This window comes from Pleurodeles waltl, chromosome 10 (genome assembly GCF_031143425.1).
Source record: "Pleurodeles waltl isolate 20211129_DDA chromosome 10, aPleWal1.hap1.20221129, whole genome shotgun sequence".
NCBI classification, from domain to species: domain Eukaryota; kingdom Metazoa; phylum Chordata; class Amphibia; order Caudata; family Salamandridae; genus Pleurodeles; species Pleurodeles waltl.
In genome coordinates, this window is record NC_090449.1 from 10,737,978 (window position 1) to 10,750,587 (window position 12,610).

Below are 12,610 nucleotides of genomic sequence, written 5' to 3' on the forward strand. Positions count from 1 at the left end.
ACTATGGATCAGATTGGGTACAGTTGCCAAGCCAGTAGTTATAGGTTTTTAGTTCCTAAAGTCTTTGGTCCTGTGATGTAATATTGAAGAGCCTTAATCACATGTGTGGTGAGAAGTGAGAAAAGTTCCTACTTTCAAAGGACGTTCTCATTTTGATCCTCCTGTCGATGGTTGCTGGTTTTGAATTCCATCTACTGGATTATGATATATTTGGATTTATAAATCATTATCAAAATACATTATCACCCTCCTAGGTCTCTAGTGATAGAGTAAGTGTTTAAGAGTTTAGTCTGTTCTCTTTTGTGGCCAATGATCCTCTGTAAGAAGGGCTCCAGAGGTTTCTAGGACAGCATGTAAAGGTCTAAGATTTGCAAGCTGCACTATTCCATGCAAGTTACCATCCTGATGTTTGAATGTCTGTCCCCAGTGAAGCCACATCCTTCGTCCACGTGGCGCTACCGATTGCCATTTTCAATCTGCAGTGAGTTCAGCAATAAGGTAAACATTTAAAGTAGTTTGGTTTCAAAAGTTCCTGTTTGAAGACCTGCTGCCATGGCTTTGTACACAGGGTCTTTGATACTCCGGTTATTGATTGGCGCAATGGATGCTTCAGGAAGCTGTGGTGCGCCACACAAGACTTGTTGATGTAGCGCCAAGAAGAACACTTGACGGAGCATCACCTGACACAGTTGTGGCATCTGAGCGCATTTCAAAGCCTGGGGTTTCCCATGAAAGCACTAAATCAGGAGTATAATATGAGAAACTTGGGAAAGTTGTAAGGCTTTCTAATCCTACGGCTAGGAAGAAATCTACAGACCAGTTCATAATGCCTCGTTTTGAGGAATTTCCAAAACAGAAACACTTTCACACAGGATAACAGGCAGAGCCTTTCATAGCCGTCAGGAATAAGCCACAGTTACCACTGGAAACCCAGCATGAGCAGACAACCTTTAAAAAGGAATAATTGGGCCAAAACCCTCTAGCAAAGGTGCGCACCCAGACCTCGCAAGGTATGTGTTTGGAAGCAGGACACTAGAATTTGCCTCGCACCCATGGATGAACAGGTAGCCAGTGTAAAGCTTGTGGCAAAGAGTCCTGCCACGTTCTGGACGCGCCGCAGGCATTTGAATTGATTGGCTGGGAGGCCTGCAGTTGAATTCTTGCATCAGCCTCCACTTCCCCAGCATATCTATTAATGAGGATAAACTGTATTACCAATCTTAGGAGACTCCTTGAAAAGACGCAAATTTCATTGATGCGCCTTTTTTAGTATTACTGGAAATATCCGCGACCTTCATCGGTATTTGCATCACTGTGCACAACACGTATTTACATGCCATACAAAAACAGTCATTGGGCCAAAGCCAACCACGTCTCCCAGATGCTTCGAGCCTACACCTGCTGGTCACTTCGAAAGACCGTCCAACACCAACATAGCCTTCGACAACCAACCCTGAAGCCTGCGGCGCGAGGGAAACCTGCAGGTCATCTGCTGGGAGGGGTAACGAAAGTGGACATCCTGCAGCAGCTCCAAAAATTTTTTTTTTAATATATATATATATGAATGATCTTCGTTGGGTATCACTGAACGAATGGAAACAAAGGGAGGTTGGGGCCCTAAAGCTCCATAGAAAACTTAAAAGCAACATGGTCATTTCCCCATGCCCCGCCCCAGAAGTAAATAAAAGGAACACGCCAGCTTGGTTTCGCTTTTTGGGAAGCGGCCGCCGAGGGAGTTTGTCCTTCACAGGCTTCTAGCGGGGGCTAGATGTAGGGTGTTTTTACAGGAAACATTTGGTGGTGAAACAAAGGTGGAGAAGTAGTGGTAGGGAAGACATGTGGGTGTACTGGCAGAAGTAGATGCTGAAGGGGCCACTAGGCGTCAGGCAGTGCCTGGGGTGTGAACTTTGTTCCTCAGACACGCACGACTCCACGCCTGACCTCGTCCCTTGCGCAGCCATTGCTGCGCCAGTCAAAAAATACAGGGGAACAGACAAAAGTATTGAGATCTCATCCCTGTCTGGAGACCATCAGCAAGATGAACTCCTTTATTTTAATTCCCCCCAGAGCTGAACACAAGCAGCTCTTGCCCTTTACAAAGATACATGTTTTAGGCAGAGCCCACCCCCCCCCCCACAAGTCTCAGATCCATGCAGATCCTGGAAAAAGGAAGAACCAAGCAAAGCTTCTGATGCTTTTCAACAAGGGGTTTCTTCCTGGTCTGGCAGCACAGTATGCCAGAACAAAAAACAAGTACAAAGCTGCCAGCTTGGAGGTACTTAGGAGGTCGTGGACTGAGGATAGAGTAATTGTTACTCAGCCTGCTCATAAAAAGTACTCAGGCAGAGTATGCTGTGAAGAAGCACATGAAAAGGATTACTTCCTCTGGCCACTGGCTCAGAAGGGACTGACTGCAGCCTCCCCACTTTTCTCAGTACCAAGGTCTGTTTTAGAAGGGGCTCTTGTGAAATAAGAAAATATGCTGTAAACTCTGCAGATATTACTGAGTATTTACAGGTATGGATAAAAGAAGTGCGCTGAGTCACCGCAGAAGCCTCCCTAGAAGATGCATTGCAGGAATACAAGGGGCCAAAAACCATTTCAACTAGGAGCTGTGGTACCATTGCTTCTCCAAAGAAGAGGCCTCCAATTTACAAGATATGCCTGAGGACAGCAAAATCTGAACATTGACAGGTATTAATCCAGCCAAAATACTGTTGCAGTGAAGATAGTGAGATTTGTGAGTAAAGCAAGAGAAAATGCAAATGCTTAGGTGCTTCCATCCACCAGAACAACTTCTAAAGTTGACAGGTCCAATATATGCCAGATTTTCAGCATTTTAAAGTAAGGTAAGTTTAGATACAGTGGATTCAAATGGAACTTCTGTAAGTAGTGAGTGGTTGTACGGAACGTCCCCCACGGATCCAGGATGCTGGCACTTCGAACGGGCATGCTGGATTTAAAGCAGCAGGCCACAGCACCTCCTCAATGCACCATAGATGAAGACGGAAAATATTATCTGCAAACCCTTTCAAAACCAGGGAAGGAGAGGAACCCGAGGAGGACATTATCCGACTTGGGGGAGGATCACTGTTAAGTGAATGAAGGTAGAGAGTCAGTCCACCCAGTAGGTGAGACGGCCACCGAAGGGCAGGAAAAGAGGAGCAGATACTTGGACACAGGATGAGGCAGGACCAAGGAAATGGAGTCTGGTGGACTAGGATCTCCGCACTGGAGGAGGACACAAGGACAAAGTTGTGCCCAAACCAAGAGCATTTCAACAAGTTTGGTAATTTAGTGACAAAACCAGAGACTGGAGGACAAAGCCGACTGACAAGGGGGGATAAAAAAAAATAAAAAAAAGAACAAATGCTGAATATAAAGAAAGAAGGATCCAATACTTCCTTTAAGTACAACTAAGGATATATGAGGTTAAAAACAAACCGGGAGTACAATTCTAGGATCTAGGTTTGTGAAGTTCAGAGATCTTATGCTGTAACCCCCAACTCCCGAGTTACAAAAAAGAAGTGCCCCTTTTTTTATGGATGCTTCTAACTTTCTACCTGTAGCTTTCGAAAATTTCCCAGACACCGGAGTGACCTAGAAACTTGGCACTAGCTCTCCATGCTGGTAGATGGTGCTGGTGTGACGTCACTGGAGCCTCATAGTGCCACCCTGATGCCAGTTCCATGCCCTTCACTGCAGATCTAGAGATGGTGTATGGGATTTTGTTTTTAAATGTCTTTCCAAGTCAAAACTCTACAACAAATGTTGAGTACTTTTGAGAAATCCCTGCCCACCTGGCCTCCCACACAGAAATCAGGGTTTAAGCCTTGCTGCTATTGACGTGGGCAGATGTCCCTCCCCAACCTCGTCCCTCGCTGGTCGGCCTGTGGTGCCTGGGGCTGAAGCAGGACTCCAAGTCAAGGGAGAAGTAAGGACCCATCATTACCAAAGCTATCAACAAGTGGGGCAAACTCTGTATGGCAGGCATGACGAGTGTCGGCCCCAGCGCCAGTGGCAGGCGAGCTAATGCTTGAAGTCCCACTCTTTGCCATCCTCCAAGCCATTGAAAGAGGCGGGGGGAGCACACAAAGCAGAGAAGGGACATCCCCTCAGTCACATCACTGTTCTCCACCTCCAATGGACTCTTCTTCGGAGGTGGAGCTAGTGGGCATTGCTGCACCAGGGATCCTCCCCTGGTAGTACCACCGTCTCTTCTGCCACCTGCTCCGGGGCCCGGCCCGGATCCCTTGCATACCCTCCACCCGTTCCTCTACAGGCACCGGGCCAGCTGCACTCCTGGTCCCGGCTCCAGATCCTGTTCTGGTTTACCCAGACCTTCCATCTCCATCCTCGCAGGCCAGGATGCAGATGTATCAGGAACACAGGCGCCGCTCCCCCCTCCCCCCATCCCCTATTGACAGAGTTCCTGCGTTAGCAATCCGACCACTAGCAGGTGCACCCTCAGCACCATTCAACCCCACAGTCCGCCCTCAAGGCACACCACCGATGCCAGCGTCGTGCCTGTGGCTCCTTCACCTGCACTAGTTTGGCACCTGTGTCAGGGCAGCACGTGCTGCTTGGGATACAGGGCTGAAGAACTGATGTCATAGGGCTGGTGTGGCCCTGTATGGCTCCAGTGGCATCACACCTTCACTGCATCTGGTGCAGAGATGAAGCCAGTGCCACCGAAGAGTGCAGAAGAGGTCTTGCAAAGTTTCCAGAACCAGTCTGGTGCCTGCGGACAGTCAAAAGGTGAGGAATCTGCAGGTAGACAGTAGGCACTAGAGAGATCATTACCAAAGGCTAGTAACTGTACTTAGTGGGTAAAATGGCAGACATCCTTCTTGCCAGAGCCCCGTGGTACGAGCCAGATACCAGCATCATGCAGACTTACGGTTTCCTCGGACACGGGGATGTTGTACACCGCTGGTTCCGCTCGCTGCGCACTACTCCTCCGGCTGGCCTTACGTGACGGGGAGACCGCCCTCTTCCGAGGGGTGCTGGTGAGGCGACGATCCGCTGAGGAAGCAAAAGCATGTTTGTTCACTCGAGAGATGAAAGGAGGGAATCAAAACCTCCCTACAAAACATTTCACTCCACAAAAGGTATTGGAATAAACAGAGGGCTGACTGTATGTCCAGTGTATGGTTTAGAGCAGTGGTTTCCGACCTTTTGACATCTGTGGACCCCCACTTTACCATTACTGGAACGCAGGGACCGCTACTGAATCATTATTGGAATCTGGGGACCCACCCCACCCTGTCATTACTGAATGCTGGGGGAGCTAATCGGATATTATTATTTAATTTTCTAAGCAGTCGCAGACCCCCAGACCACAGGTTGGGAACCACTGGTTTAGAATTTTGCATGATCAGCAACAGCCTACCCCTGAAAAATGGTTCCACTTGTGCCTTGGTGTAGGTACCCATCGGCTGTGCACCATTTCAGTAACAACCAAGGAATGGGTTGAGTTTACAAACTGTAGTAGTGTTTGTACCCTTCCTACGCCTGGCGTGGTACTCCTTACTTGGTCCTGTTTGAGAAGGATTAGAGAGTCTCCATCAGGGCAGGGGATGTGATGATCTCATTCTGGCAGGCGCTAGAGTGGTAGTCGTCAAGCAGGAGCTGAGTGGGTGAAATACACCAGCCTCAAGCTGAGCCCTGAGAGAACAGAGGTTCTTCTCTTCGGCAAGGACACTACCTTTTGGGATCAATCTTGGTGGCCTCGATCTCTGGGTATTCTCCCCCGTAACTCCACACCAATCCAGTATCTTCAGTTAGGAATCTGAGGGTGATCATCTTTGACCTCTGATTCTCTTTTAATGCCCAGATTAACAAACTCACTTCATTCTGCTTCTTTGATGCGCATCTTAATAAAAGTCCTCCCCTTTACACCATATGATCTCCAGCAATCAGTAGTCACAGCGCTGGTTCCGTCCAGGCTGGATTACTGTAATGCTTTAAACACAGGTATTCGTCAACAAGCACTAAAGAAACTTCAGACGCTGCAGGATGCGGTGGCTCGACTCCTTAGGAAAGTTCCCAAATTCAGGTAAGTGTCAGGGGTATTAGTGGAGCTCCACTGACTCCCAGTTAAGAACAGAAATGCTTTTACGCACTCTGCTTGGCGGAGAGCACTGCACGGTAGAGGTCTGGATTACCTAAGCAGGAAATTCTCCTGGTATAGTCCCAGAGAACTTTGCTCTCTGCTACCTCCAGAACAGTCAATGTGCATCAAATCCAGAGAATTAAATGGAAGGGGGTGGGGAGAGGGTTAGGAAACACCTCAAAACTTGGCTATTTTCCTACTCTTTGATATGCTCATGTGTCTCAGTGCGACTCTAGCAGATATCAGTGCCAAGAAGCGCTAGGGCACTTGTGCGCTATATAAAACAATAAAATATCAATAAAAGAGTTATTTTGCACCCAGTAGCATTGGCCTGCCAGGCTTCATAAGGCTATCTTCACAAGTTAACCAACTCTGGACTTGAGCACCCTACAACCACCCCAGGTGAATGGGCACCAACTGCAAGATCTGCATCTCTGCTTTGCACCTTTGACACCTAATCAGTGCTTGAACATCCAGTTCATAACAGAAATCCCTTTAAAAAAAACTTCAGTGTAACCCGATTTGTATGGGCGTCACCGGAAAGCGAATTATCAACCACAGAAAATGATAGCCTTTGCATGAGGAGAGAAAAGAGAGAGAAGAGAGAGAAAAGAGAGAGAAGGATATTGCACTGTACCAGCCATCACCTCTACCATGAGGGCACTCACGTGTCTGCAGCTTAATCTCTGGCAGTGCCACGAGGTGAAGCAGGACCTGCCGCTGGACCAATGACTGCGAGGCAGGGAGAGGCTCTTCGCTTGGGCCGAAGGTCAGGTGGAGAAGCTCAGCCTGGGAGGGTGGAAGGACCGGCTCTTGAGCAGCGCCATCGCCTAGATCAGCCGCAGAAGGATCCAGCATGCCAGAATCCACAAACGTCTCATTGAACTTGGAGAGATAAGAGCACCGGCGGGGCGACTTGCGTTTACCCAGAAGCCTCTCTGTGTGGAAAGTTAAAGCACAAAACATAACTTAATCCATAAATGCTAGGGATACCAGAGGACTGTTGCCTGCTCTCCTACATGCCTGAGTGTATGGTGGCCCTCCATGTGCAAAGCTACCCCCGGGAACAATCCTTACTTTGAGTAACAGTCACTGGACCAAGGAAAGTTTAGTTGGGGGCATTGAAACAAACAGTCTTGTTGGTGCCACCGGCTGCATGAGGGTCTCACCTCTGAAGAAAGGCCAGTCAATTCCTGTGTCTGCGGCATGTAACCATAGACGCGAGTGACTTCTTGAGTAGGTTCACAAAGCAGAAAATTTAAAAATCACTGTCCCACTCAAGATACATCTAGAACTCCAGCGTGTACTTCAATCCATCCACACTTCCCATTCTTCACAGCCAAGACACACACTGTCTACTAATATGTTCCACTCAATCTGCTTTCTGTGCAACCTGCCCTTCTGATGGATACTGCGGAGTCCAAAATCCTGTTCCCAACAATTGCTTTCACCTGCCAGTAGGGACGGTCAGACCTCATGGTGGCCCCTTGTGGAAGAGCCAGCGTGGGGCAAGGTACAAGCACCGCCCCTGCACACGGAGGTTAGTTCTGTTTCTCTTCACCCTTCAACAGGGATTTGGAGCTCCAATTCCAAAATCGGTTTCTTTTTCCACCAAGTTCCAAGACAATTTTTTCAGCAACAGTGCTCTAGGTATGTCTCGTCCAAAGTATACAGGCTTCAGACCATGCCACACCAAAATGCTGGTCTCCTGGTCTTGTGTATGCTTCTGGTGCCTCATGTCCGTCGGCACATGGAGGCTCTGCAGTGGAACCTCCACCTTCCATGGACTAAACACATAGGGCTTTTTCTTGGACTTCATTTGTGGGTCAGAAGGGGTTGCTCAGGACCAATAGCAGCTACCTGGATAAGAGGAGAGAGCAGAGACCGGTGGAGGGAGCAGAGACCGGTGGAGGGAGCAGAGACCGGTGGAGGGAGCAGAGGCCGGTGGAGGGAGCAGAGGCCGGTGGAGGGAGCAGAGGCCGGTGGAGAGAGCAGAGACACCACATCACTTATCTGGAGCTGTATGCCAACCAACTTTCCCTGAAGCCCTGTCTGCCTCCATTGAGGGCAGCCCTGTGGAAAACCAGACATACAACACAACCGCCACATGCTGTGAGAAGAAGCAGGAAGTGTGGGGTCATGTCTGCTGTGCCAAGAGGCACTGAGTGTGTGAGGCTGCCCGGCCATTGCCACTGTCAGCCTCTCGGGGTCCACGATTGCCAGGGCAGAGAAGCTCACGTTGTGGACCAGAAGTGGCATCTGCATCCAGAAGGGGCTCAAGGCAAATTGGCCCAGTGGGTCGTACTTCGGGGAGACCTTTTCGCCACCTCGAAGAACATTCATCGTCAAGGGTTTTGCAGCAGTTTCCTCCTCTGGACCCCCTGAAAGATTTGTTTCTCCTGCCACAGGTCTCCGGTCTCCTTTAATCATCCTGCCTCTGCTTCCCAGTTTAACAAGGTCAGGAATGTCTAGAGTTGGTGGACTTTGATAGCCACAGACTGAGCTTGGGAGGTTTGGTAAGAGGACGGTACCTCCCGCGACTGAGCACTTCTCTCACACTCAGTCCACCTCTTCAGGAGAACCTGCTCTCAACAGCAGGGCAGGGTTCTACACCTAAACCTCCATGTAAGGAGCTGGAGTGGAACCAGCTGAATGGTTATCACCCGCACAGGAAATTGGTAGATGTTATTGTGGCTGCTCAACATCAGTCCACGGAGTAGATCTATTCTGTACGTTAGGCAAAGTTTCTGATCTGATGCGAGGGTGTCCTGTTGATCCACTGCAGGCTAAACTTTCTGATTTTATTCTCTGTCCAGTCTCTGGCATGGCAAAGTCTTGACATGGTCACCCTCTTGGCCTTTGTACATTTGACAGGTCTGCCATTTAAATAAGTCACTAGTTGTGATGCGTCTTTTTGGAAGAACTTGTATATAGGTTTTCGCCTGCAGCCGTTGATATCTGGCCTCAGTTTGGTGCTTACCTTCCTGATGGGCGCTGCTTTCCAGTCTGTGTACAGCTGCGCTTTGAGGTGACTGACTCAATTGTCTTCCTCACTGCAGTTACTTCCGCACGTTAGGACAGTGAACTGCAGACATTGTCGGTGCAACCACCAAATACCTCCTTTCTAGATAGGCTGGTGCTTCAGCCATCTTTTTGCCAACAATGGTGAAGCCTCTCCATGTGGAGCGTACCATTATGCTCTTACTTTCTTCTCTCTGCCGCATTTCTCTAAGGAGGAGGAGCTGCACCAGTCGGACCCCTAGAGAGCTCTTACCGTTTACACTGATCAGGCGGAGCACACAGCGGATGACCAACTTTGTGGAGTAGTCCTCAGACCCTCCACCTTTTGAGCGGTTCTGCTCTGGCATCTACTCAGAAGGCGAGGAATCTGCAGTCAAAGTACACATCAGAAGAACAAGTTATTTACCGTCGGTAACACTTTCTGGTGAATACTCTAAACGCAGATTCTTCACAGATGGACCCTCTTCCCAGCTCTGTGGAGTGACCTTCTAGGCATTGCTTTTCCAAGCTAGATTGTGCACCTATATACGGCTCAATGCCATCACTTCTCGAAGTGGGACAAGGATGCCACACAGCATGCTGGTACCACCTAGCAGCACATGGGAACAAGTCAAGGAAAAAAATCCTTTCCTGATCCAGTCTGCTGCCAGGTCAAGTCAAAAGGTCTGGAATCTGTGGTTAGCTAAGGTATCCATGAGAAAGTGTTGTCAAAGCTAAGTAGCTTGTTCGTTATTCACCCGACAGATGCAAATCAGGATGGCTCTCCATCAAACAGAGGTTAGTACAAACTTCTCTCCTGGGTTCAAGGCCCGCCATGGCATGGCTGCTTGATATTTGCCCTGGCTGCAATGCACACTCAGCCAGTCACCAGGTGGTCGTCCTCACCCGCCCCCTGTGCCTACTACAATACACATCTTTCAACTTGCAAAGACCAGAGCCCTGGAGCACCCACCCCTACGGTACTCTCCTTCACTGAATGCAAACAAGCACTGAAAAATCACTTATGGTTCCATTCAACCTTCTTTCATCAATCTCACTAACTTTTCCCTAATTCAAAAAAAAAAAAAAAAAAAAAGTGTTAATTTTGTAGTCCTTGTTGTTCAGGGGGAGTAAGTTACACACCAAAGCTAACCTGTGCCTACCATCGGCAGCTTGATGCAGTCAGGCTGATCCCCAGAGGTGGTGAGTGTAAAGCATTTGCACAACACACTCGCACCAGTGACACAATAAATACACCACAAGAGACTCCATACAGGATTATATACAAACATAGTGTACTGTGTATAACAAACCAAAAGGACAATATTTGTAAGTACAGTGCGCACTATGCAAATCCTGAGTTAGTACTCATTATCTTGCCCAGCCAAGATACCTAGCCACTGGTGCAAATGTGTTGCACAAACACTTTACACATGACCCCTGGGATTAAGCTGGACTGCTCCATGCAAAGCTACGGGGGTGAGCGCAGGTTATCTTTGGTGTGTAACTTACTCGCCCTGACTAGAGTGCCGGGCTCTGCCTGGCTTAGGTGCGTACCCTGACCAACCAGAAACCTCATTTCTAACATTCTGTTTCAGTTTAAACTGAGCGCGTGATACAGTATTTTAATACCGGTGTTCCCATTAGCCGATCCACGTGCCAACCACTGTTCTAAGTGTATTGCAGGTCCACATCCACACTGGACCTTATAGGGAGACTTGTTACTATGAACAGTAGTTGTGTTTGAAGGGCTCCCAAATCCTAAAGCTAATTCCAAGCTGCTGCCGCCAGTAGAATTGAGGCCCAGTTTATCATAGTTTAGCAGCTGTTTCAGAGTGATTAGTTTATTTCTGTTTGTCATTTGTAGAGCGCAACTGTCACTCCCAAGGGAGCATCAAGGCACTGGATGCAGGCAGAGGATGCAGAATTGTCCGCTTGAAGAGAGAGAGAATTAAAAAGGGAGCTGAATATTGACAAAATGAGGGAATAACAGTATCTGGGATCCCAAAGATCCACATCTTGAGCTGCTTTTCCGAGACTATGAACCTTAAATGACTGGGCAAAAAGTTCCAGGCCCTTGTGCCTACAACGCTGAGGGATTTACCCCCTCTTGTTTTCAGTCTGAATAATGCTGGTTTGAACTAAATGGCCTGTGAGGACCTCCGTGTTCGGTTAGTCGTGTAATGAATGAAACTTGCTGTAAGGAATTTAGGTCCGGTTGCTTTGTAGGCGACAAATGTCATTAAGAGAATTTTAAAGAGAACTCTTGTGAACCAGCAGCCAGTGGAGAGCTTTTAAAGCTGAGGAAGCAAATGATCCAATAGGTAGTTTATGAACTGCTGAAGCAGCTGTGTGTTGGACGACTTGCAGGTTTTTTTGTACAGACTGTTTAGAAGAGCCGGCATACAGACTATTACAATAGTCTAGCCTACAGATGAGCGCACAGGCTAAATGTTTTCTAACTGTGAGAGGCGGGAAAATCACAGGATTTCTTCAGGGATTTATTTTTTTTTTTTTTAGGTTAAAAACAAGTCCCTACCACCGCCAGGGCCTAGCAATGAAACGACAGGAGGGCATCAAATTTTATACCAAGGTTTCTAACAGCCTGCACTGTAGCGGGGGGCCGGGGAGGTGGTTTGTTTCATCTGGCCACCAATTAAAGGGCACAAAGTTACTCAATGGCATAGTCTCGGTTTTATCAGTGCTACAGTTCAGGTGATTGAAACGCATCCATTGGATGATAGCAGTTCAGCAGTTTTTCAAGTTCAGCTCAGATCCCAGTGAAGATTTGTCCAGCGATATCAGCTGGGTGTCATCAGCATACAAGATGGTATCTATGCCGAAGGATTTTATTGAGGAAATTAAAAGGAGCCATACACCTGTCGAATAACACTGGGCTCGGTGAGGAACCCTGCGGAACGCCAGAGAGGATTGTGGATTCTTAAGAAGAATACGGGCCAAGCTTGACCAACTGTCTACAATCAGCGAGAAATGATTTTAACCAGAAAAGGCCGGACCAACAATCCCCTAGTCTGACACGCTGGAGTAGGATATCACGGGAGATGGTACTGAATGCTGCCGACAGATCCAATAGAATCAGCACAGTGTTCTTTCCCGCATCCAGCTGGAGATTTAGCGTATCTGCGACTCCACAGGGACGGTTCCTCGGAGTACTTGGGGCGGAAGCCTGATTGCCGAGCGTGAAGGACATTGGCTGTTTCTATAAATGCGAATAGAAATAGTTGGTTGTTACCCAAGTTATTTATCAAATCTGTTAAACTGGATATGCTAGGTAATGTGTTTGTTAAATGCATGTGCTGTATCAGACAAACTGGTAGAGTAGTGATAGATAAAACACCTTAAATAAATATAGGAGTATTACGAGGTAAAAACTCTAAAGGGGTGCACCGAATCCCAGGTCTGAAGCAGAGCTCTCACATTTAATAGCCACAGGTTATTGTAACTTAAGTACTTTTATTTCAAGGTGTTACTTGG

The 12,610-nt window shown here is 48.0% G+C and overlaps 1 protein-coding gene across 2 annotated transcripts in view; it reads right to left on the reverse strand.

Moving 5' to 3' along the window:
* LOC138260890 (uncharacterized) overlaps positions 1–12,610 on the reverse strand; it is a 97,990-nt gene that overhangs the window by 14,301 nt on the left and 71,079 nt on the right. For both annotated transcript variants that reach the window (XM_069209363.1, XM_069209364.1), the window contains exons 8-9: positions 6,784–7,053; positions 4,901–5,025 (exon numbers count right to left, since the gene is read on the reverse strand). In XM_069209363.1, the coding sequence (XP_069065464.1) occupies positions 4,901–5,025; positions 6,784–7,053 (395 nt within the window). The remainder of the gene's footprint in view (positions 1–4,900; positions 5,026–6,783; positions 7,054–12,610) is intronic.